This window comes from Amblyomma americanum, chromosome 1, assembly GCF_052857255.1.
Source record: "Amblyomma americanum isolate KBUSLIRL-KWMA chromosome 1, ASM5285725v1, whole genome shotgun sequence".
NCBI classification, from domain to species: Eukaryota; Metazoa; Arthropoda; class Arachnida; order Ixodida; family Ixodidae; genus Amblyomma; species Amblyomma americanum.
Window position 1 is genome coordinate 517,074,083 of NC_135497.1, and position 23,281 is coordinate 517,097,363.

The following is a 23,281-nucleotide window of genomic DNA, read 5'->3' on the forward strand; positions in this document are numbered from 1 at the left end:
CACAGAGAGGTTTAGCTGCCAAAATCTCGCATTGACATCTTGCTTTGACGAGGTCTTGGCACCTGTGAAGTGTCCTGGTATCTTTCACTGAAGGCAGCACCAGCTTCTCACTCTCTCTGCTTCTGTTCAGATTGGTCAGGTCAATGCTACCATACTTATTCGAATCTAGGCTGACATTTTTTTTTAAGAACATGAGATATGAAACGCATTGGTTGGCTTAGATTCGAGAATTTAGTCGTTATATTCATGACGAAAATTTTGCTTGCGCTGCAACGAGGTGCGCCTTCATGTGCCCGATGAAAGGCCGCCATCCCGAAGTGTAATCAGCACTGGCAGAGATCGTGAAATCGCGGAGGTCAACGACACTTCCAGTGACCACAGAAGTGCTGCAGGCCAAAGCGAGAGCTGGCAAGAGAGTGAGGCATTCCACGGGACGAGTGAAACACGCGAGCTATCTCCAACAAGTCTCATCAAGTGTGCATCGCTAGTATTTGTAGCTAGCTGCAGCCTGGGATGACATCCCGGAAAGCTTGGTTGTGTGCTCGTTCCTAAAGTTCAGCATTTCCAATGCACTTGATGGCACAGAAAACATAGAGCACTGTATGAAGAGGACAGTGATGAGGTCAGCGATGACGAGGACGAGTGAGCAGGAGGAGGTTCATGGAAATAAATGTTGTTTGTGTGCTGTCCCTGCTGTCGTTCCCAGTTGTTTTTTCGGCTGGCTTGCATTCAAGGAAAGATTTTTCTTTTGGCCTTCAACTTTCGGGTGTTGGCTTAGAATCGAGGGCGGCCTAGATTCGAGTAAATGCGGTCCTGATTTCAGTTGGTTCTGGGATCACTACCTTTGCTCAGCACCATGTAGTTAGGCCATCTTAATCAGCCTCAACCTTACTTTAGCCAAGCCAAGGACACTCTGTAGACTGGCCTTTGAGCTTGATTTGGTTGCATTTTGTGCAGCCCACCGTGGAGAACTTCACTTTGTATTTTGCACCTGGATCTTCTTTCACTGGTTGTACAACACGTACGAGCCTGAAAGCTTCCTTGACAACCTAAAAGACATACAGTCTTTGTCAGAAATATATATGCAGCCCAAGGGGTTTGCTTCCAAACCCTGTAGCGGGACAGTCCTATGCTTGGGATGTTTGAGGACTTAGGTTCCTCCCGCCTTCGTGAGATTAGGGTCCCTGAGTATGCAAGAGGAGCCACGCTGCAGGGCTCAGAAGCAGACCCCTTCGGCTGCATACTTTTGACAAAGCCTATATCCAGGCCTTCCACTTCGTTTAAATCATTGAGTAGCTCAAAGTTTAAGAACAGAACACATGCTAAACTTGCAACTGCGACGATGTCCCGTCCCTCGTAGGGTGCACACCTCATTGCATGCAGTGTATCTGCCAGAACTGAGTGCGGCTCTTAGTTCAGCCACTTCCTTGAGTGGCTGTCTTCCTTCACCATGCTCTTTTGCCAGTGGCTTTAACTGCTTTTAGATTTGTCACTGTTGGTAGCAGCACTGGATTTATTTCAACTGACATCGACAACTGATCTCCATGCCTCACTTTCTTGTCCACTTGCGGGGCTACCAGAGTCCATTCCTTGAACGAATTCTCGCCTCCTTTGACATATACAAGTGTGTTTGTTCAGCATATTTTCTGCTAGTGGCATTTCCTGCCACTAGAACTGCACTTGGGCACTGAGGTTAGACATTTTTTTTTCTGGGTCTCATGTCCACTGCATCTACAGCTGTGGCAACTTTCTGTTGACCACCTTAGTCTGTTCAAGCATAATCAAGATGTGTGCGTGGTATCAACAGACACCCCACCTGTATGACTGCTGAGGTTTCCACTGAGTCAAGTGCTTTCTCGTAATCAATGAAGGCTATATATAGGTGTTGGTTATATTCTGCGCATGTCTCTATCACCTGATTGATAGTGTGAATATGATCTATTGTGGAATATCCTTTACGAAAGCCTGTCTGGTCATTTGGTTGATTGAAGTCTAAGGTTGCCGTGACTCTATTAGTGATTACCTTAGTAAATACCTTGCAGACAACGGAGAGTAAGCTGATCAGCATGTAATTTCTCAAGTCCTTAGCGTCTCCTTTCTTATGAATTAAGATAACGTTTGCGTTCTTCCAAGCTTCCTGTACAGTCGAGGTCATAAGGCGTTGCGTATACATGGCGGCTAGTTTTTCTAGCACAATCTCCCCTCCGTGCTTCAGTAATAAGTTGTTGCCTGATCCTCACAAGCAGCTTTTCCCCTTTGCATTGCTCCTAAGGCTTTCTTTACTTCCTCTTTCATTACTGGCGGGGTGACGCATTGCTGTGCACTACTGTATCTCTCATTTACGCTCCAATTTCTAATGACATTGCCCTCCTTGTGTCTTAACGCATACATCTGGTTTTTACTTATGCCTAGTTTCCTCTTCACCGCCTTTAGACTACCTCCGTGCTTTAGAGCATGTTCAATTCTCTTCATATTAAACTTCTTTATGTCGGCTACCCCCTTACGCCTATTTATTAACTTCGATAGCTCTGCTAGTTCTATTCTGTCAGTAGGGTTAGACGCCCTCATGCTTTGGCGTTTCGTCTCCTGAAATAGCTTGCCGTTATCCTCTTGAACCGTCTTGCCGCCTACTTCTACTGCGCACTCCATAATGATAGCTGTCAGATTTTCGTTCATTGTATGAACATTAAGATCGTCTTTTTCAGTTAAAGCTGAATACCTTCTGCAGCAGTATCCTGAATTCCTCCATTTTCCCTCTTACCGCTAACTCATTAATGGATTTCCTCTTCACTAGCTTCTTCTGTTCTCTCTTAAAGTCTAAGCTAATTCGAGACCTTACCATTCTGCAGTCACTACAACACACCTTTCCGAGGACTTCCACATGCTCAACGTTGCCAGGTTAAGCGCATAGTATGATGTCGATTTCATTTTTAGGCTCACCATTGGGGCTTCTCCAGGTCCAGTTCCTGTTCTCTCGTTTGCGGAAGAAGGTATTCATGACCCTTAAATTATTTCTATCTGCAAACTCTCTTAATAACTCCCCCCTGCTATTCCTAGAACCTATCCCATAGTCGCCTACCGTCTTGTCGCCAGCCTGCTTCTTGCCCATCTTCACATTGAAGTCGCCCATCTGTACAGTGTACAGTGATTTTACTTTTTCCATTGCCGATTCCATGCCTTCATAGGCATTGCGGAATTAGGATGTAGAAGAGCCTTATGTCAAAATACTGGAAGATATATATCAGAACTGTACAGCTATCATAGTCCTCCATAAAATCAGCAATAAAATTCTAATAAGGAAGAGCGTCAGACAAGGAGACACGATCTCGCCAATGCTATTCACCGCATGTTTACACGAGGTATTCCAGGGCCTGAATTTGGAATAGTTGGGGATAAGAGCTAGTCACGATATTTTTCCCTCTCTCTTGTGCGATGTTGTATCCAGATGTTGACGTGGAGTGGTAGAGGGCGGGTCTCGTGAGTGACCCGGGGGACGTACTTCGCGACTGGTGAGTTTGAGACAGGCGTGCAGGTCTTCTGACGTTGGCACCTGGAAAGGCTTTCCTCAAAAAGTTATTTATTACAATATTTACAAAACTGATTTACATATGCCGAAAGATTTCGGCCTCTCCGCTTTAACTAAAAAAGACAAAACTCCAAACTCTCGCGACTCCGGACCACCGTCGACCACCACACAGCCAACCCGCCCGGCCGCCGGTCAAGGAACTCGCTTCTCCAACTCCGCGACCCCGGGACCACCACCGGCCACACACGACTGATCTGTCCGGCTGCCACCAACCAACCCCCCGCGCTCCCTTAGCGCGCACACATCTCCTTGTCCTCCCGCCAAAACTACACCCTCAGCCAATAGGTGACTTTCCCGCCACATTTCGGATGCAACATATCACAACACAAAAGAAAAGCATGCAATATAAAACACACGCCTTGCAACGCAAAAGAAAAGCACAAAATATCGAACACACGGCTCGCTGCAAGCTGCCGTGGCTAACTAGAAACATGCCACAACGAGCGGAGAGAAACCCTTTACGACACATGCATCACTGTTAGCTGCTCTGGCCTAGGGTGCCCGGATGCCCGCTCGCCTCCGGCGCTGTCCCATCGAGCAAGCTGCCGTGGCTAACTAGAAACATGCCGCAACGAGGGGGGAGAAACCATTTACGACACATGCGTCACTGTTAGTCGCTCTGGCCCAGGGTGCCGGGATACCCGCTCGCCTCCGGTGCTGTCCCATCGAGCAAGCTGCCGTGGCTAACTAGAAACATGCCACAACGAGGGGGGAGAAACCATTTACGACACATGCGTCACTGTTAGCCGCTCTGGTCTAGGGTGCCCGGATGCGTGCTCGCCTCCGGCGCTGTCCCATCGAGCAAGCTGCCGTGGCTAACTAGAAACATGCCACAACGAGGGGGGAGAAACCATTTACGACACATGCGTCACTGTTAGCCGCTCTGGCCTAGGGTGCTCGGATGCCCGCTCGTCTCTGGCGCTGTCCCATTGAGCAAGCTGCCGTGGCTAACTAGAAACATGCCACAACGAGGGGAGAGAAACCCTTTACGACACATGCGTCTGATCAGACCATTCCTCCTCGCTTAGGGCGAGGCTCCCGAAACTCGCGTGCGATGCCGCCCTGAGATCCTCTCCCTTTTGTCAGCGCGTTCCCCTGCTCCCCTTCGGCGGCCCTCTTCACGCCTTACCACGACATACGCCAACTGCGTCGTGACAGAGCTAATGGGGAATACCTAAATAATCTGCGATTCGCTGATGACATTGCCTTGCTGAGTCACTCAGGAGATGAATTGCAAAGCATGATCACGTAGTTAGACAGAGCTGCACGGTGGGTCTCAAAATGAACATGCAGAAAACCACAGTAATGTTCAACAGTGTAGCAAGGGAACAACAGTTCACAATTGACAGCAAGGTGCCGGAAGTGGATAGGGAATACGTCTACTTAGGGCAGGCAGCGACCGCTGATCCGGATCATGAGAAGGAAATAACTGGAAGGATGAGAATGTGGTGGAGCGCATATGGCAGGTTCTCTCAGATCATGAATGGCAGTTTACCAGTATCCCTCAAGAGAAAAGTGTACAACAGATGTATATTACTGGTACTCACCTACGGGGCAGAAACGTGGAGGCTAACGATAAGCGTTCAGCTTAAGTTAAGGACAGCACAGCGAGCCATGGAAAGAAAAATGATAGGTGTAACGTTAAGAGACAGGAAGCGGGCAGAGTGGGTGAGGGAACAAACGCGGGTTAATGACGTCCTGGTCGAAATCAAGAGGAAGAAATGGGCTTGGGCAGTTCATGCACTGCGAAGGCAAGATAACCGCTGGTCCTTTAGGGTAACGGAGGGGATTCCAAGAGAAGGCAAGCATAGCAGGGGGCGGCAGAAGGTTAGGTGCGCGGATGAGATTAGGAAGTTTGCAGGCATAGGGTGGGAGCAGCTGGCAAAGGACAATGTTAATTGGAGAGATATGGGAAAGGCCATTGCCCTGCAGTGGGCGTAGTCAGGATGATGATGGCGAAGACCACAGCCTGTTACTTCCAGACTCCTTCCTTATTTCAAACTCTGCCATGTTTAAAGTAAGATTGTAAGCACTCTGCGCCACCTAGGATAGCATTACATCCTTGCAAGCCTGCAACCGGCCAGTAATGCACCATTTCATCTTATGGTGTTCTGTTCCTGCAGTGTAACACCAGTCCGTATACGGCTGTTACAAATGCCGCTACTATTCCACTTTGAGTTTTTGCTCCTTCTGGTGAAACGTCACCATATTGTACAGTAAAAGCTCATTAATTCAACCCTGTCTATTTGGAAATCCAGATAAGTGGAACAGCCGGTGTGGTCCCAGCCAACGCCCATGTAAGTTTACGGTGTCGGACGCTCACTAATTTGGGTGCTACGCATCTCGCGCCGGTTTATTCGAAAGGCTTCTGGAATGGAGGCTGCATCCAGAAGCGACTGGCACGGCAATCAATCATCAAGATAGCCTAACTGAAACCTCATTTTCATGCTGCAGAGTTTCCTGCACGCCTTTGACATGCTTGCGATGGCTGATGTGATGAAAAATGGACAGTCCCGTCTTCAAGAATAGTCCAACCGCTTTGTTTCAGTTGTTCTTTACTGAGCTTTGCGTTAGCCCTCAGCGGCGGTGGCTATCGGCTGCAAACCAACTAACCAGCCAAGGATGCTGATTGGTGCTGCTGCGCATTTCTCTCGCTTCCATCCGTGTGGTTGTTCAAATGCATTAAAGATAAGCACTCGTCACACACTATTCTCTCTCTGTGCTGTGAAGCTTCCTCGCACGTGACGTGACGCAGGCATTTTGAGGGGGCTCCACAGCTACCGTGTCGCATTGTGAAGGATGTAATAAGGGAATACTTACTCACTGGCATCAACCCAAGCGGAGCCATACGGCTTCAAAGGAAAGCTTTACAGCTTTCTCAGAAACTTCACAGATAAAAAAAAATTCATCCTTGTTCAGGGTTTGAACCCGGGACCAACGCTTCACCAGAGCCATCGCTCTACCAACTGAGCTAACCGGGAGGGCAAGCTTATGATAGGGCGAGAGCGAATTGTTCAATAACTCGAAGTGGCAACACTGTTGGTCAAAGTTCAGGGGAATCCCTCAATGTGGAGTAGCCGTATGGGTCTGCTTTGGTGGATGCCAGTGAGTAATTACTCCCTTATTACAGATCTACTCCACCTTGGAGGATTCCCCTAAACTTCAACTGTGAAGCATGCTGGGGAGGCCCTTACCATTTTAGAATAGTTCTGCTTCAACGCACCCGACAGTGTGCACGTGATAAAATGTTGGTGGAAATGCAAAAATCAATTACCGCTCCACTGTTCTCATCTTAAAAGCAGTTTTCAACCATATAAATTTGCCGTGATGCATGCAGGTCTTGACATTTCTTCGGGCCTTAAAGCGCACTTTTGGATAATTCGAATAATTTTTCCGCTCCTTCAAAGTTTGTATTAACAAGCTTTTATTGTACGTGGTTTTTTGCTGATCAGTGACTGTCGAAAAGACTGCAGTGAGTTTTTGAACTTTTTTTTTCTCATTGTCAGCCAGTGTTGATACCGCCAGAATGTCATGTGCATCTTCTGTGAGACAGTAATTTGGAGCATCTCCCTCAGCTTCTCTGTTCAATCAGTTCCACTATACAGGGTGTCCCAGCTAACTAGAGCCAAGGGTTAAAAAATCATTCATTAGAGGCAGGCGAGTGAAACCAGTTGCATATTGGGGACAGCCATCTTGCGCACCACAGACAATTTTTTGTTTTGCAAATAAATAATTTAATTAAGTTTAATTATCTAAATGAATAAATATTGACTTTAGACAGCAAATTGCATTTGAAGAGTTGTCGAGCTTCTTCAGAAACCCCCAATCCACCATTTACGTTAAGGAAATCCTCACGTGCATCATTTTTTTCCCAGCTCAAAAGAAAGCCCGCGAAATGCAAAATAAACCACGTGACTAATGCGCTTGCGCACCACGATCGTGATGCTCTCAAGCGTGTTTTGAGCGAACGAAATCGCTGCAGCCTTGGCTCGAGGGCCCCGCAGCAACGGCAGGCCGATAAGTTGGTGGCGGCAATTCGCACCGTCATGTGTGCCACTGGCTGACGCAGACGAGAAACCACCGCCAACTTATCGGCTTGCCGTTGCTGCGGGGCCCTCGAACCAAGGCTGCAGCGATTTCGTTCGCTCAAACCACGCTTGAGAGCATCACGATCATGGCGCGCAAGCGCATTAGTCACGTGGTTTATTTTGCATTTCGCGGGCTTTCTTTTGAGCTGGGAAAAAAATGACACACGTGAGGATTTCCTTAACGTAAATGGTGGATTGGGGGTTTCTGAAGAAGCTCGACAACTCTTCAAATGCAATTTGCTGTCTAAAGTCAATATTTATTCATTTAGATAATTAAACTTAATTAAATTATTTATTTGCGAAACAACAAATTGTCTGTGGTGCGCAAGATGGCTGTCCCCAATATGCAACTGGTTTCACTCGCCTGCCTCTAATGAATGATTTTTTAACCCTTGGCTCTAGTTAGCTGGGACACCCGGTATATATCTCATGGCACCCATGTTGCCCCACTTTTCTACCCACTGGAAGTCGAACTGTGCAGGTGGCGCAAAGTACAAGCTCAGTTTGCCAGGCTATCGCTCTCCTGCCACCATGCGGTGACTTCTCCAACGCTTCCACCACTGCCTTCTCTGACGCTTGCGTCATCTTCGTTGCTCATGCGCTAGTGGCCTTCTCACTTGTCTAGGGTGCACCTTGCACTTGTGTTCTTGTCTCGCACTTGAAGCTGCTGGCTTTTGTATCAGTGAAGTTGTCCAATGCTGATGTCACAAAGGCAGAGTTTGACTGTGTTGTTTGCGCACCAAGATAGGTGCTTACGTCAACAGCTTTCGTCTATACTATGTCAACTAGAGTGAAAACAGAAAACAATTTATGCCACATAATTGTTTGATTTTGGACTGTACATTTCGAGAAATGAAATTGTGGGTGTTGTTTAGAAGTGAGTATTTTCCATGTTTTTGTTTTTTGATTTGTTTTTTTTTTGAGCTTATGTTGTGCTCTCGCGTATGGTGTGAAAACTTGATGGCTAATGAAGGAGTTTGATACAGAAGGTAGGCAATAGGTGGAACATTAAAGGGGCCTTGGGACATTGGACATGAACAAGCCCAGCCAGTTGCGAGGCTATCTGCTAAGGAGTACCTAAACCAAGTGTGGATAGTTTGCACAAAGTGGAGAACCTGTATCCTTGCTCCCAAGTTTGCTTTGAGCCTCTTGGTCTTGGTTTGACTTTTCTAGGTCATTCTTACTGCTATAACCTCACGGTAGCCATTGGGCAGCTGTTAGCTGGACTCCTCCTCTGGTGTCAGGAGTGGCGGGTACGAGCAGGAACAGAAAAGGCGAGAACCAGACCAATGGAATGAGTTGTGCACTTCGGCTGGCAGGGATCAGTTATGCTCACTGGTGAAAAAAAGAAGGAGAACATTTTTTGCTGTGTGGGTAAGTTCTGCTTGAGAAGGAAATGCAAAACAGGACAAATAAGAAAATAAGACTACATTGCATGACCAGCAGTTACAAGATCAGCTGGCCCTCATGTGGGAAACCTTCCACCAAGTTAGCAGCTAACACTCAAGCTGTTCAGCAAAGTGTACACTCTCTCTCTCGCTCAACTTACCATCTTGTTGTAGTAGGTCTTGTATCATTGGAAATCACAAGAGAACAGGGATGCCTTGAAGTACAGTTGAACCTCGTTACAATGAAATTGAAGGGGCCCGGCGATTACTTCATTATAGCCATAGCTTCGTCATAGCCGTGTTGACAGAGCTTCCAAGGGGAATCATCATTCCTTAATTATCTGTTATTTTTTTATAAACCGTTCCATTATAACGAGCTTCGACTAGTTGGGGAGCAGTTTTTGATCATTGGTAAGCCTGTGCAAATCTCATGTGAAAGTTGCTTGCCAAAGGCTGTCCGACACGGGGTACTGCTTCCTTCTCGGCATATTTTTTGTTTGTGTTCTAAGGTGTTTTTTGGCCTCTTGAAGATAGCATGCATAAGAGAACTAATGTGGATTGATGGCATTCTAGTTGGCTGCAGGAAAGTGTCCTGTAGTGGATGCCAGGGAAGAGGGATGAGGGGGGGGGGGGGGAGGGGAGAGAATGCTTGAAAAGAAATGGGGAGGCGGATTTTTTAGTTGGCTTAGGAATTGATAGAGATAGGTCACCAGAGGACATCCTGTAGTGTACTTGGTCCTGCCTATGATGGGGGTGGGTCCCAGAGGGCACAGTTGGCAGCTCATGACCATAAAAGGGGCATGCAGGTGGAGAAGGACCTGTCGGATGTGAGCCCTGGCCAGACGCCCATACCGGAGCTGGCACACTTTGTCCTGGGGCTGGAGAGCTGCTCCCACCAGGACTCGGACTTCATTGCCTTCTGTGTCCTCAACATGATCATGGGTGGCGGGGGCTCCTTCTCGGCAGGGGGCCCTGGCAAAGGAATGTACACGCGGCTCTACACCAACGTGCTGAACAGGTATGTGGGGAACCACACCTGGCAGTGTGCTCTTGCTCAAGGCCACGGATGGTTGGCCTTTTTAAGTGTTTCTTGTGGTATTGTTTCCTTGTACTAGGTGCCTTTGCACAGAAGTTTGCCTGGGTGTGGGACCTGTCTGGGAAGCATTTTGTGGACTACATTGTGGCTCAGAAACTGACTTTTTGTTCACCTTGGGTGCAGTGCTCAGTAGACATGGGTCTGTTGCTTCTCTAAAGCTGTCAGAGTTATACTTTTCAGCGTCAGTATTTTTCTTAAAACTTAATCGTTTCAAACAAGCTGTGCAAACGGACAGGAAGGTATACCGGCAACATTTTCATCAAAAATTACTGCTACAGCAAGAGGCCTTTTTTGCAAAGTTTTTATGGACAGCCACAATTTATACTAGGCCAGTACTGTAAGAATATATTTGGACACTGATGTGTAGTAACTTCGGTGTCGAAAAACAAATGCTTCTGAAGCAAAGTGCATAGTGTTGCCCACCGTTGCCTCACTATCATTATCTGTGGGTTGTGTCGAACTTTTCCTGAACAAAATTCTATTAAAAACTGCACTTGCTTCAGTGCACGACCTTTGGTTTACTTACGACTACACCCCAAGTGTTTTTAACTCTTTCGCTACCGCTTAAATATGGACAATTTGGAGTGTACTGAAAGAAAAATTTTTTTCACAAGAAGTAACAAGCCCAGCGCATATTGCAACACATGAAATTGTAGCTTATTAGTTACACTTCTGAATGAAACAAACAGCAGAGTGGTGTGTGCAAAACTACTTGAACATTTATTAGTCATATGTGGCAAAAACACGGAAAAGTGTACAGAAAAAACTGATTAGAGGAAAACTGGAATTACAAACTGGTTCACATGGTTTAGAGCTGTCATTCTTTGTCTAAGATCTTGTTCTTGTCTAAGATCAGCCCTTTCGAAGTCATGCACACACAGGGTCAAATCCAGTTTTGACCACCAGGTTGAACGTTTGGAGCGAACCGGACTCCCGAGTTCGGTAATAGGTTCTGTTTCGAAGTAGCTGCTTAAGGGGGGACGCGGGTCTTGAAATCGCGAAAAATGGTCAAAGATGGCAATTTTCAAAAATTGCGATTTTGAAGTATTTAATGTCCCAACTATGCCTCTACAAAATATTATAGCTGAATTCCAACTCAAAGTATGAAAAAAACGGCAATTTAGAAACGTTGGTGAGCCGAAATTGAACGCCAAGCGCGAAGGTTTTCCCCATTTTCGAGCTGCCGTAGCTCCGCGCGACGCGAACCGATCGGCGCCATCTTGGTCTCGTTTGAAAGCTGGTTTCCCGCTCTCCAATTTGGCGCCTCTGGGCAACACCACGTAGACTTTTTAAGGCCTCTCCACGTTTGCGTGACGTCACCGCACTGCGACGGCCCAGTAGGTTCGGCTTCCGCGCTCGCACGCATTTCACGCATTTCAAGTGTGCTGATTATGTCTCTCGAAAAGATAATTACTTTTTTTTTAAATCGTGTTTTGCTTGCCCACACCCTAACCGAATGTTTTTTTTTGTTCTTGTTTCTTTGAAAGTATAAGCAGTTACATTTTAGCAGACTTTTACTGACTTTATATCAAAGCGCGCATGTGTGAAGATACGTTCGTAATATTTTTTTTATTGAAAATGAACAACGCAGAGGACTTTCACAAGTCGTATTTTATTTTCAGATGAGAAACACGATCAGTAGGAGTAGGAAGTAAGGAAACTGTTACAGCGCTGAATCATAAAATGCAGTAAGTGAAGCCAACAACAGAAAAGCTGTAAACAGAAAGCAAACAAAAGAAAATATGCAGAATATATAATAATACAATGCAAAAACTGGTTTCGAAACTAAAAAAACTTAACAAAAACAGTCACAAGCACACAGAGTAGTCAATTCTTCAATGTCTTCAATTTTCTCTCTTTTTCTTTTGCAGCCTTTTCAACTATTAAGTTGATCATTTTTTCTTTTACAAAGGTTATTTAGAAGCGTGTTTGCTGCTGCACTTAGGACATAGTGCATTACCAACTGTGGAGTGTGCCCATTCTCACACACATCAAAGTCAATGCCGTCGTTTAACACATCATGTGTGAGTGCCAAGAGAGCCTCCTTTTGATTTGGTAGTGCATGAAACTGTGTCGCATGCTGTTCGCGTCTCAGTTTGTCAAGAACTATCTCAGCAGTAAGAACAGCATTTACTATGGCAGGCTGTGGAAACTTGAGACTACCACGAGTCATGGCCTTGACTAACTCCCCACCTTCTACTTCAATTTCATCTTCTAGCATTAAATTACAGCATTAAGTGTACAGGATCAATCAGAAAAAAGAGAGGACGTTTAGAGTCTGCAGGGTGTGGATACACACTCTGAAGTTTGCAGGGGGCCCCAAAAAGTGACATTGTTTTCCGGTTGATTGAGTTATTGTCAGCTATGACTGCGATTATACGCAACCCAACATGCTCTAGCTGAGTAATGATGCTATGCAGAATAGTGTGAAGCTGCTGTGCGTTGATGCGCTCTACTGGCAGTATGTGCACAACATTCTTCTGACGCGAAAGCAAGCTTTGCATCATAAAAACATGGGCTGTTTTTGCTGCATTAGGGCTATTTGTAGCTGCACCAACAATTACTCCTCTCTTGTAATCAAAATACGGCTGCAGGTGAATTTCGTCCATCATGAGTACATCAATTTTTTCATGCTCCGTCATTGCTGCGACAAGCTTCTTTGCATACGATAGGAAAGAAGTGCCTTGCTGTTCAGCTGCCCGGCTTACGCTGTAGGAGTTACATATACGACGTATTGTAGATTGATGGGGTAATCTAAGGTTTCCGGAACTGTGAAGGAACCTATAAGCATGCGGAGAAACTGTAAATAAAATGCTTGAGAATACCAGCAACTCTGCAGAACACCGGGATGACCTGCTATGCTTGACAAGAAGAAGAGAAACTTGCTCTTTCAAGAAACTAACTGCATTGGGTTGTTCAACATCTGCCAGTTCACAATTTAAGGCATCTTCAAGCAGGGAAAGTGCCAACTTAAGCAAACCATCAATTTTTTCTTCATGCTTAGACAACAATTTTCCGTGAAACGACTCTACAGCATCCAGCAGACCTATCAAGCAACGGATATCATGTACTGTGTGATGGATGGTATCTATGCCATCAATTGTAGTCAGCTGCACATTTCGGTAATGAACTTTCACCGTGAGGTTCTCTAAGACCGTGACTGACGACAAAACACAAGGGACGTCATCAACAGCAAGATTGAGAAAAAGGACGCAGGCAGGTCGAGAAATAACATTCCAAAAATCAGAAAGCTTGATTTGAGGAAGGCACTCCAGTAGAACTTGGAAAGTGTCAATCTTGTTCTTTGCTGCTTCCTCCGCGTGTGTCTGGAGTGACATGGCGATGGCATCTTGTAAAGAAGCTGCTTCAAGACGCATTCTCTTTTCAGTCGGTGCTTCTCGGGACGTAGTGGCGGGCGCAGAAAGGTACGCGGGACAGTTCGGGAATACACTGGGAATGGCGTCGGAGCTGAGACGAGTGATCTTCAATTTTGCCTCGACGACTTTGCCCGTTTTTGAGTCCACATACTTAGAAGAAGTCCGAATGTCTGATTCTTTAAAGTGCCGCTCGCAGACCTGCAAAGCCCAGCGCAGATAAGGTTAGCATATTTAAGATGATTAATTCCATGGGTGCAATAGCAATTAGCGCAGTGAAATATTTCAAATTTAGAATATTTCCAGCTCGCCCACTAGGCCATGTTGTAGCGCATTATGTACACACAGCTACGTCGCGGAATAAATATCGCGCTTTTTCGACTTACCACTGAGCGCTTTCCGGGTTCGAAATCAGCACGTGGAATGGCTTTCAACCATTGCCTCCTTCTGTCAGCATCAGCTGGGAAAGTGAAGACGCGCACAGTCTTTTCTCCATCGTAATTCCCGCGGCAGCCGGGAACACAACAGTGTCCTGGCATTTTAACAAATGGCTCAGGAACTGTCACACGCGCACAGCACTTTCACAGACGTTTCCCAGGATTGCACTTCGAGTATTCACAGCCCGCAAGGAAGCTTCAGCAAATGACACAGAAAGAAAGAACGGCGGAGGAACAGCATGTTACACACGACACGTGCAGCACATGTTCAAACACGACGGTAGTGATGTTTACAGCAATCGCGATGTCTCCTTTCAAATGATTGCTTTCAACAATTTACTAGAAAAACTGCACAAAGTAAGCTTTTAAAAGATTGAACAGTTTCCAGAAATGCGAACGAAGATTGTTACATTGAACCAGATATCTTTCATGTCTTTTAAAACGGTGAAATTCATTATCTTCAATTTGCTATACGCAAATACGCCTCGGAGTACTCCGCACTTCAACAATTTGAAACAGCGCGGGAGGAGAACGGCGGCAGCGGCCGCCAGGAGGTGCTGCCGCAGCGGTCGGCGGTGGCTGCTCCCGCGTCGTAGTGCGGTGACGTCACGCGTCGGAGGAGAAATCGCCTGGCGGCTGAAGGCGGAACCGCATGGCGCGTTTTTCGCTCGCGGAAAACGCGACGCGCGGTGGACGCCCGCGTTGCCGTCAACGCGCGAGCACCCGCACGTAAAAAGGGGAGCGGCGCCTTTGCGGCGCGTTTTCCGGGTTGCCAGACAACGTAACTCCCAACGACATGAATTGTCCCTGCTACCGCATATGTAATATGCCCTTAAACTTACACAACACTGCAATAGAAATAATCTAAGTGTAATTACACAACGACATTTTTTTTTTCCGAAGTATATTTATCAAGCTTAATTTCAAGCAGGAAGAGAGTGTGCGAAACTGCGACTATGTACTTTCTGCATGCCAAGAGGCCGCTGCTTGTTTACAACTCGACATAGAAAATGGAGTGTCGGGCGCTTACTACAGAGCAGAAGAGGCGGTCGCGTATATCCCACAGGACGCGACGCCTCTCCACTTCCGTGATAAGGGCCTCGTTGAAGACTGCTTTCTCCATTTTCGATGAACACGATGCGCGCACGAAACAGTAGCACGTGTTTTTCACGTGCGCACCGGTTCTGCAGAGCGAAAAAAAAATGCGCCGAAAAGGTTCCGTCGAGATGCGCAGAGAGTAGGGCCATCTAGTGGCAAAACCAAAAACCAAAAATGCCTCGTGACCAAATACCACGTGACTTACTTGAAATCTGATTGGCGGACGCGCCCCGGACGCGCCGCGCGAGGCGTTTTTTTCTTCTTTGAGTAGGAGCACGCGGCAGCGCGATTTCGTGACGGATCATACTGGGCACGCGTCAAAATGACGCGCGCGTCCCACCATCCACGCGTCAATCGCGCCTGAAATCGCGCCATGCGGTTCCGCGAGGCCGTGAAGCGACAATGTGTCTTCACCAGACCTTAGTTTGCGAGGCTCCTAAGTAGGGCTCCCTTAGGCCTGCGTGCCGGGGGGTCCAAAAAGGAGTTTCATTTCGGTGGAAATAAACGTTTTGATGATGATGAAATCGTGGAGAGGCCTTAAAAGTCGTGGTGTTGCTCTGGGCAAGCTGTAGACCCTCGCACAGCGGAGCTATCGGCACCCGTTCGCAAGGGGGGAAAGCGTCGCGAGACAGCCGCCGATTGGGTAAAACGGGCGCCTCCTCGAGGCGCAGCCCTCTGATTGGCCGTGACGCATGCTTTGCCCCCCCGCGGCCGCGTTGTCCGGCTCCTTCCCGTCGTCTGCTTTCGCCTGCACGCGCGTCATTTTTCGCGCTCCTCTTTGTTTCCTATATTTTTCGTTCTGCCTTTTTCCTTATCGTTATTGTAGATATTTTGGCTATTGAATCGCTTCTTTTAGCCTTGAATTTCGTGCTTCTGCATGTATTTGCCTGCCTGGTATCTTTGTTCCGTGTGTCACGATGGCCCGAGACGCGCGCTTGAAAGCAAGCACGCGAAAAGCAGTCGGCAAAAAGAGACGCGCATGGAATAAGTAGAGTGCATCATCGTGAACTGCAGCTTCGGTGATGCCGCAAGCTGCTGTACCCTCGGTGCGTGCGGCTGGACTGAGCTCGTCAACAGCTTCGCCGGTGGACGCGGCTGGACAATGCCGATCGGCGTCAACTTCGGTGTTACCGCAAGTCTCTGCAGTGCCGGTGGATGTGCCTGGTCTAAGCCAGTCGAAAATGTCGACTTTTGATACGCTGCAAGCCGCTTCGAATTCCGTGTCGTCGGAAGCGGCCGAGCCGGCTGACCTAAGCCTAACGTCGACTTCGGCGTTTGCGCACGCCGCTTCGGTGCCGACGGACGCGGCTGAACCGAGCTCGCGTGCTCAACGCTTCGACAAGCACGCGCAGCACGGACCTTGGCAGCGCGCCAAGCCGCTGCCGCTGCCACCGCTGATAACATCATTGTTTCTTTTATATATTTTGAGGAGAGCTCCTGCAGGGGAGGGGGAGGGGGGGGGGGGGGGGGGGGGGGGGGGGCGCTCGGCGAACTTGGCAGACGTTGTGCGCTCTAAACTGAAGCTTGAACATTCCCATTAGATGCTCCTCACTGTCCTGTTTTTAACCTCACAAGAAGCAGTTTCTTGCTTCAACCAAGGAATGGCAGCAACCAGCAGAGCTGTTGCAGCACAGCTTGGTTACAGGCCTGGGAGCTGCCTCATTGGTAGCAGCCTTGAAAAAGATAAACAGAGGCTGTGCAGGTCTGATAAGGGTCACACCAATGCTGAAAAGGTGAAGAAGAGGATGGCCAAGAAGCACAAGCCTGACAGCACCCAGGACTACTGCCCAGGGCTTTTGTGAATTTGTGGCAGATTCAAAGAAAATAGCAGTGATTTTCTGAGCTTTTTTTTTGCCAAGTGCCAAGGCAATACAGAGGCTTTCACAATCTTTACATGAACAGATTTCTGTAAATTTGGTGTTATTGTGTTCAGCGATGACTGGGCTGCATGCTAAAGCATTAAATTTTTCCATATGATCAGTAAACAAAAATGGCAGAGTAAGAAAAAATGAATGCAATTTTCTCAGCTTTGCTTTTTCAATCAAATGCCTTTGCCTTACGGAACTTTTCATAATGTTTGCATCGACTGATTTTATTGAAGTAGGTATCATTTTTTTCAGCAACACCTCAGCTACATCCTAAAGCTTTCCAATTTTCATTAAACCCAATAGACTAGCAATTAGGTCAGATGTAAGCTAATTACTCCCACATTGTTTTTTTTTTCCTTACTGTGTTATTCATTCATGACCTATGTGATGACTTTTTAAAAATTTCTTTAGCTTTAGGATGTGCAATGGGCCCTTAAAAATGACAGCATTACTTTAAAACTGGTTTTTTTGATTAAGAAATCACCATAATGGCCCGTAAGAAAAGACCTAAGTGGCATAAATTATTTTGCCATATCTTCATTTCTAGATGAGATATATAAAATCTGAATATCTATTTGGGATTAGCATTTAAAAATATATCTGCATGCCAATTTTCAGGAAGATATGTTAAGAAATAAAAAAAAGTTTTCAAGACCCTCATCCCCCGTAAACAATTTAGAAGGCTTGAGAGGGCCGTCAATGTTCCTCACCTCACGCTGGCAAGAGAAAAAAAAGGACCTCTTCAAGTCCTTCCATTTGTGCACAAGCTATCGCACAGTGTCAAAAGGGTGTCTAATAAGTTCGCAGTTGATGTTGTTTTTACAGCCCCCTCGAAATTGTCCCACCTGTGCGCTATGACCAGCAGGTGCCAAGGCACTGTTGATGTGGTGTATAAGATTCCGCTCAGCTGTGGGTCTGTGTACATAGGCCAGACAGGGCGCTGTCTAAATGACAGGCTCAGAGAGCATGCCAATTCCCTGGGCTCAAATGGTGGCTCGAATCTGTCTTTGCATTGCCTTAAATGCAAACACTACACTGACAGGAATAAGAGAAGAAACAGCAGTGCCGCCCTCTCCTCTGTTATACGGTTGTTATCGGGCGAGGTTCCGATAGGCTGGCCCGGGAAATTGTGGAGGCCCTCAAAATTAGTACTGCGGAAGGCTTCATGAGTAAGGCATCGATAGCCCTTCTCAAAAAAGAACATGATTTTCTTCGCAATAGATGACCTCCTTTTGTTGGTTCTGGTTTCTGGGCAATTCCACTGAGTTCTGATATGACTTTGCTTGTGCCTATCATTTATGCAATATTTACTGTACCTATCCTTTGCATACCTACGCTTGCATCCTTTCTGCTTCTTAAAGCGGTGTATCGTTTCTTAAAATACATTTGCAAGTTTGTGGCGGGCCGCCGCGGTTGCTCAGTGGTTATGGCGCTCGGCTGCCGGCCTGAAAGACGCGGGTTCGATCCCAGCCGCGGCGGACGAATTTTGATGGAGGCGAAATTCTAGAGGCCCGTGTACAGTGCGATGTCAGTGCACGCTGAAGAACCCCAGGTGGTCGAAATTTCCGGAGCCCTTCACTGCGGCGTCTCTCATAGCCTGAGTCGCTTTGGGACGTTAAACCCCCATAAACCATAAACCATTTGCAAGTTAGCGCTTGTGTGTGTGCGTGTTTCTCCCTCCCGTCCTGTGTTAATCTGTGCAAAGTTTTCCTGAATATGTCGCTACACCAAGTGACAACTTTTTGCGCTACTAAAATCTCAGGTCTGCACTGTGTGTCGTGCCAGCCAAGCCAGTTGTGTTCAGGCAGTAGAGCTGGGTCATGCAACCGGAGGAAAATGTAGTTCCAAGTGTACTTTGTGTTTGAGAAAAAGGAGCAGTCTTTTCCAGCTGTGTAACAAGGCAACTTGCAGGTACCACTGGATGTACAACGCCACAGCGTACAACCATGCCTATGGCGACTCGGGTGTCTTCTGTATTCATGCCAGTGCGGACCCTTCACAGGTGAGTCCTCTGGGTGTGCCCTGCATAGCAGCGGAGCTTTCCATTGTCCGAAGCAATTTTGTGCCAGCTGGTGTAGCAGGGCCAGGAGAGTTGCGTCTCTTGCAGTTGTTACCCCATCATAGCTGATTGGTGAGCATGTGAGCCCCCCCTCTCACAGGCAAACTTGAATGCTTGTAGGTTCACCCATCGTGAAGCTGCTGCTCTGAGGAAGATTAGCTCACAGCCTGCTGTGCTTGTGGGATGATTGCGGGTGCACCAGTGTGTGGCACCACTGTGGACGACATCATTTGATTTGCACTCATTTGACACAGAGGAGACGCAGGGAAGTGCTGCATTAATGGCATGTGTCTTCTCTGGGTCCTTGTGAATAGCTGCAGCACTCAGTTTTCACTCCAGAATGTGACCTCATAGGCTTTTCCCAGCCAGTGCGAAGGGGGAGGGGGGGTTGGAGAGTTCAAACGTTTGCGATGAGTGAGTAGTAACGGTGCTAAATCCTCAGGTGTTCAGCAGTTCATGAATGGTGCTTACTGTTTGATCTAGATCAAGTGAGGATGTGCAAATATTTGAAATTTCGAATACGAATCGAATATGTTTGTTAGTCAAGTCTTATTCGACTCGAGGAATTTTACATTAGAAAATTTCTGAATATTTGGCGGTGATCAAATACCGCATAGGCTTTCATAAATCCTGCTGTGGCCAAACCACAATATGTCTGGGCAGATTAACCGACAGTCGAGTTTAAAAAGCCAGAAAAACAGTAAAAAGGCATCCTGTTCACTTTCTTCTCCATTGTTTATGATGTAGATCGATCACATTTGGACACTGTTAGGCTTGTACCTCACTCGAAGTTCCGCAATTGGACTTTCCCACATACCACACATGATGATAACAAGATGGCTGACCACCTGCTTCGAACAGTCGCAGTGGGAAAGAGTGCAGTTTTTTGTTTGATCCTTACATAATGTGATTCAGTTGTCCTGCTGCCGTCACAGTTCCTTTAGCTTGGGGTTTCCGAATTTGCTCAACCAAGGTGTCACCAGCAGGCAACCTCGGCACCATGATAGGTGGCTCAATCACATTTACGGCGACCACACTCACATCCGCTCACTCACACTCGCACTCATGCCTACTCGCACTCACAGCCACAACCACTCACTCACACTCACAACCTCCCTGCAGGGGCATCTACAACATGCAGATGTTGGTGAGCTGTGACACCACGGGTTCCCGAGCATCCGCAGGTGCATCCTCGCAGGGGGATGATAGTGAGCTGTACGTCACCACGAACCCAAGCACTTGTGCTTCGCCGTGCGTGGTATCTCCGTGTCCGGGGAAAGGGGGATCCTGGTGGTTGAGCCAATACCGAGCGTTTGGACTTTTAAGGTCCCTCGGTGGAAGCAACACACCACTTTGGCCCCCCTCGGTGGAAGCAACACACCACTTTGGCCCGAGCTTCCTGTAGGCGGCACCTCCGGCCTGACCGAACCAAAGGAAATCGGCAGTCGCTTTTTCCAATCCTCCCCTCCATCTTTCACTTTTCTATTCCTGTCTTCTACTCACTTCTTGGTTTTTCGTTCTTTTCCTGTTGGCGAGGATTAACCTTGTGTGGCCAACTACCCTGAGTTGCGTCATATTTGGTTTTAGTTGAGGTGTACAGCTGGCGTGGGCAGGGCTTGCATGCAAGTTCCTGTCCCGTCCCCAAGTTGGGCTCCATGGTGGGTGGCTGGCACCGTGACCGAATAACACCTGGCACACAAACAAGCATAAAGAAAGAGGTACATATTTTGTGGGAACACTTCGCTGCAGTTTCCAGTTCGTCTCACTATACGTGGTCATTTCTGAAGTACAAAAATATAGCCGAAAAACAAAGGCTTCCAACAGGTGGAGGTGCAAACCAACAATACAACAATTTAATCACCCTCCAAGAAGTCAATAGAGTACTGTCTGCCTGCAAAAAAAACTACTGCTCCAGGACCTGACCAGATACCTATGAAATGCTTGCCCATCTTTCCAAGCCTGCTGTAGAGACTCTCTTGAATTTCTTTAGCAAAATATTCATAGAGAGAAAAATGCCTAAGGAATGGAAAATAGCCGTCATAGTGCCATTCCTGAAACCTGGAAAACCACCAACCTTCCCGAGTAGCTATAGGCCAATAGGCCTTTCAAGCTGTCTCGCCAGATATTTTGAAAGGGTCCTAAATATACCGTATTTATGCGCATAATTTGCGCACTTTTTATTAAGAATTTAGGGCTCCAAGAAGGGGGTGCACAAATTACGGGTGGATTTCGCAAGCGCGACTTAAAAACCCCACAAAGGTCATAACGCGCAATATAGGTATAGTGTATGTTGCTGCGTATACGTCAGCACCCGGACCCGCACCCCACGCTGGCCGCCCCCCGAAAAAAAGTTCACTCTAAATGAAAGGCCGTTTGAAACGCCGTTTTAAAACTTTGAAACTTGCTGTATAGTTGTGATATCCCATCGCAGGACACGACCGAACACAAGTCGTCAGAGCCACCAAGAAAAGCGTAGCCGGCAGTCGAGTCACATGCATCAGCCAAACAAACAGCGGTGTTGGCTCTTCTATCAGCTGCCGATCCTCCCCGGAAGCACTGCTGGCTGTTCCGAGTGGCGATGACGCTGGTGCCGCCACGACTGTAATAGCGGCCCCTGACACCACCATGAACGCCCAATGCACAAAAGATTCAAAAAGCCTTCCGAACAAACACGCGGAATAGCTGAATGCTACTGGGTAGAGCCATAGGGTAGAGCCCGCGTGCATGATGGTGGTCTAGCGCAGCGCGGTGCGTAAAATATGGGAGTAAAAAATTTTTGTAAACCCGGGTGATAAGTTAAGGGTGCGCAAATTATGCGCGTAAATACGGTAAGACAAACATTTGCCCTTGAATCCCACAAACTTCTTGACATCCATCAAAGCAGTTTTAAGAAGGCATGCTCAACAAGTGACCATCTAGTTTGCCTCAAAAACACAGTCAGAGAAGCTTTTATACTAGGGGTGTGCGAATATTGAAATTTTTGAATACGAATCGAATACGAGTGTATGGCCTTTGCAACTGAAATAAACAAAACTAGACTGCCTGAGCACCATATAAAAATAAAAAACGTGATGTGCGCAGAAATGTATACTACTTAATTGAACAGCATAACAGTATCAGTCAGGCAAAATGAAATCCATAACATGACAAGACTGGAAACAAAAATAACTTGATGGCTAGTAATACCTCATTAATTCGGAGTTCAAAGAACCGACAGAAATGCCCGGGTAATTCGAAGGTTGATTTATAAAATGCCGCGCGGCCCCAGAAAAAAAACTACCGAAAATGTGGTAGTCTTATGAGGCGGCTCTATAGTGCAAACACCTGTAATCCCGTGACGAGCACCGAGTTTCGGCGTGCTGGAAGACATCGCGAACGTAAGCGAGATGAGAACGCTCATTGACGTAGGAATGGCGAGACTGCCTCTAAAAAGGAAAAAAAAATGACCAGCGACGCGTCAGTCAGCGTCTGAAAGCGGCACGGTGCTGAGATTGGACTACTGGCGAATGCGCGGGGCGACAGTTGCCATTGCCACGGGCAAGTGGCGGAACTCAGATACCAAAACTATGTGGCCAGGTTATTTTTTTACCTAGTGACAGGGGCCCTCTGAACGTTGTCACGCCTGCCGTTACGCCCACATAGGAGGTTCATGAGTTACAGTGCACCATGCAGTAGGCGGGACTTTTACAGGATCGCTTGCCCTGTTGTTACACCTCGACGCCCCTTCAGGAGCCTCACGTGAAATTCCGCAAGTAGACTTTCCCACATAGCGTAGTGGACCAAAATAAGATGGCGGTGGTCACGCTCGGAGAGTTAAGGTGACAGAATGAATGCCATGGGTGCGGACATTAATTAGATAACATATTACGGAAGGATAAAAAATAAACGCGCTTTCACGTTGCAATTGTTAGAAGCGGGTCGTCCATCATCTCGTTCGCAGCACGTGTGGTATGTGGGAAAGCCCACTTGCGGAATTACACACAAGGTCAACCCTAGCGGAATCGGAATGCCATCGGTCCACGCAATAAACGATGGAGAAGAAAGAGAACAGGGCCTTTATATTGTTTTCCTGGAACTTTAAACTCTATATTCTGATAATTTTCTGAGGTATTGCGCTTTTGCCACAAACAAATTTACGAAAGTCTTTGCGGTATACGATCGCTGCAGACTATTTGGGAATTTTCGAATATTCGAAAATTCTCGAATACGAATATGAACCGAATATGAAACATATTCGATTCGAATTCAAAATTTCGAATATTCGCACACCCCTATTTTATACACAAT

At 47.1% G+C, this 23,281-nt stretch overlaps 1 protein-coding gene across 1 annotated transcript in view; it reads left to right on the forward strand.

The window, feature by feature from the left end:
• The window catches only part of LOC144116217 (mitochondrial-processing peptidase subunit alpha), a 123,914-nt gene that overhangs the window by 56,457 nt on the left and 44,176 nt on the right, over positions 1-23,281 (forward strand). Inside the window, exons 9-10 of the mRNA XM_077650947.1 lie at positions 9,869-10,080; positions 18,847-18,937. Coding sequence (XP_077507073.1) covers positions 9,869-10,080; positions 18,847-18,937 — 303 coding nt within the window. The remainder of the gene's footprint in view (positions 1-9,868; positions 10,081-18,846; positions 18,938-23,281) is intronic.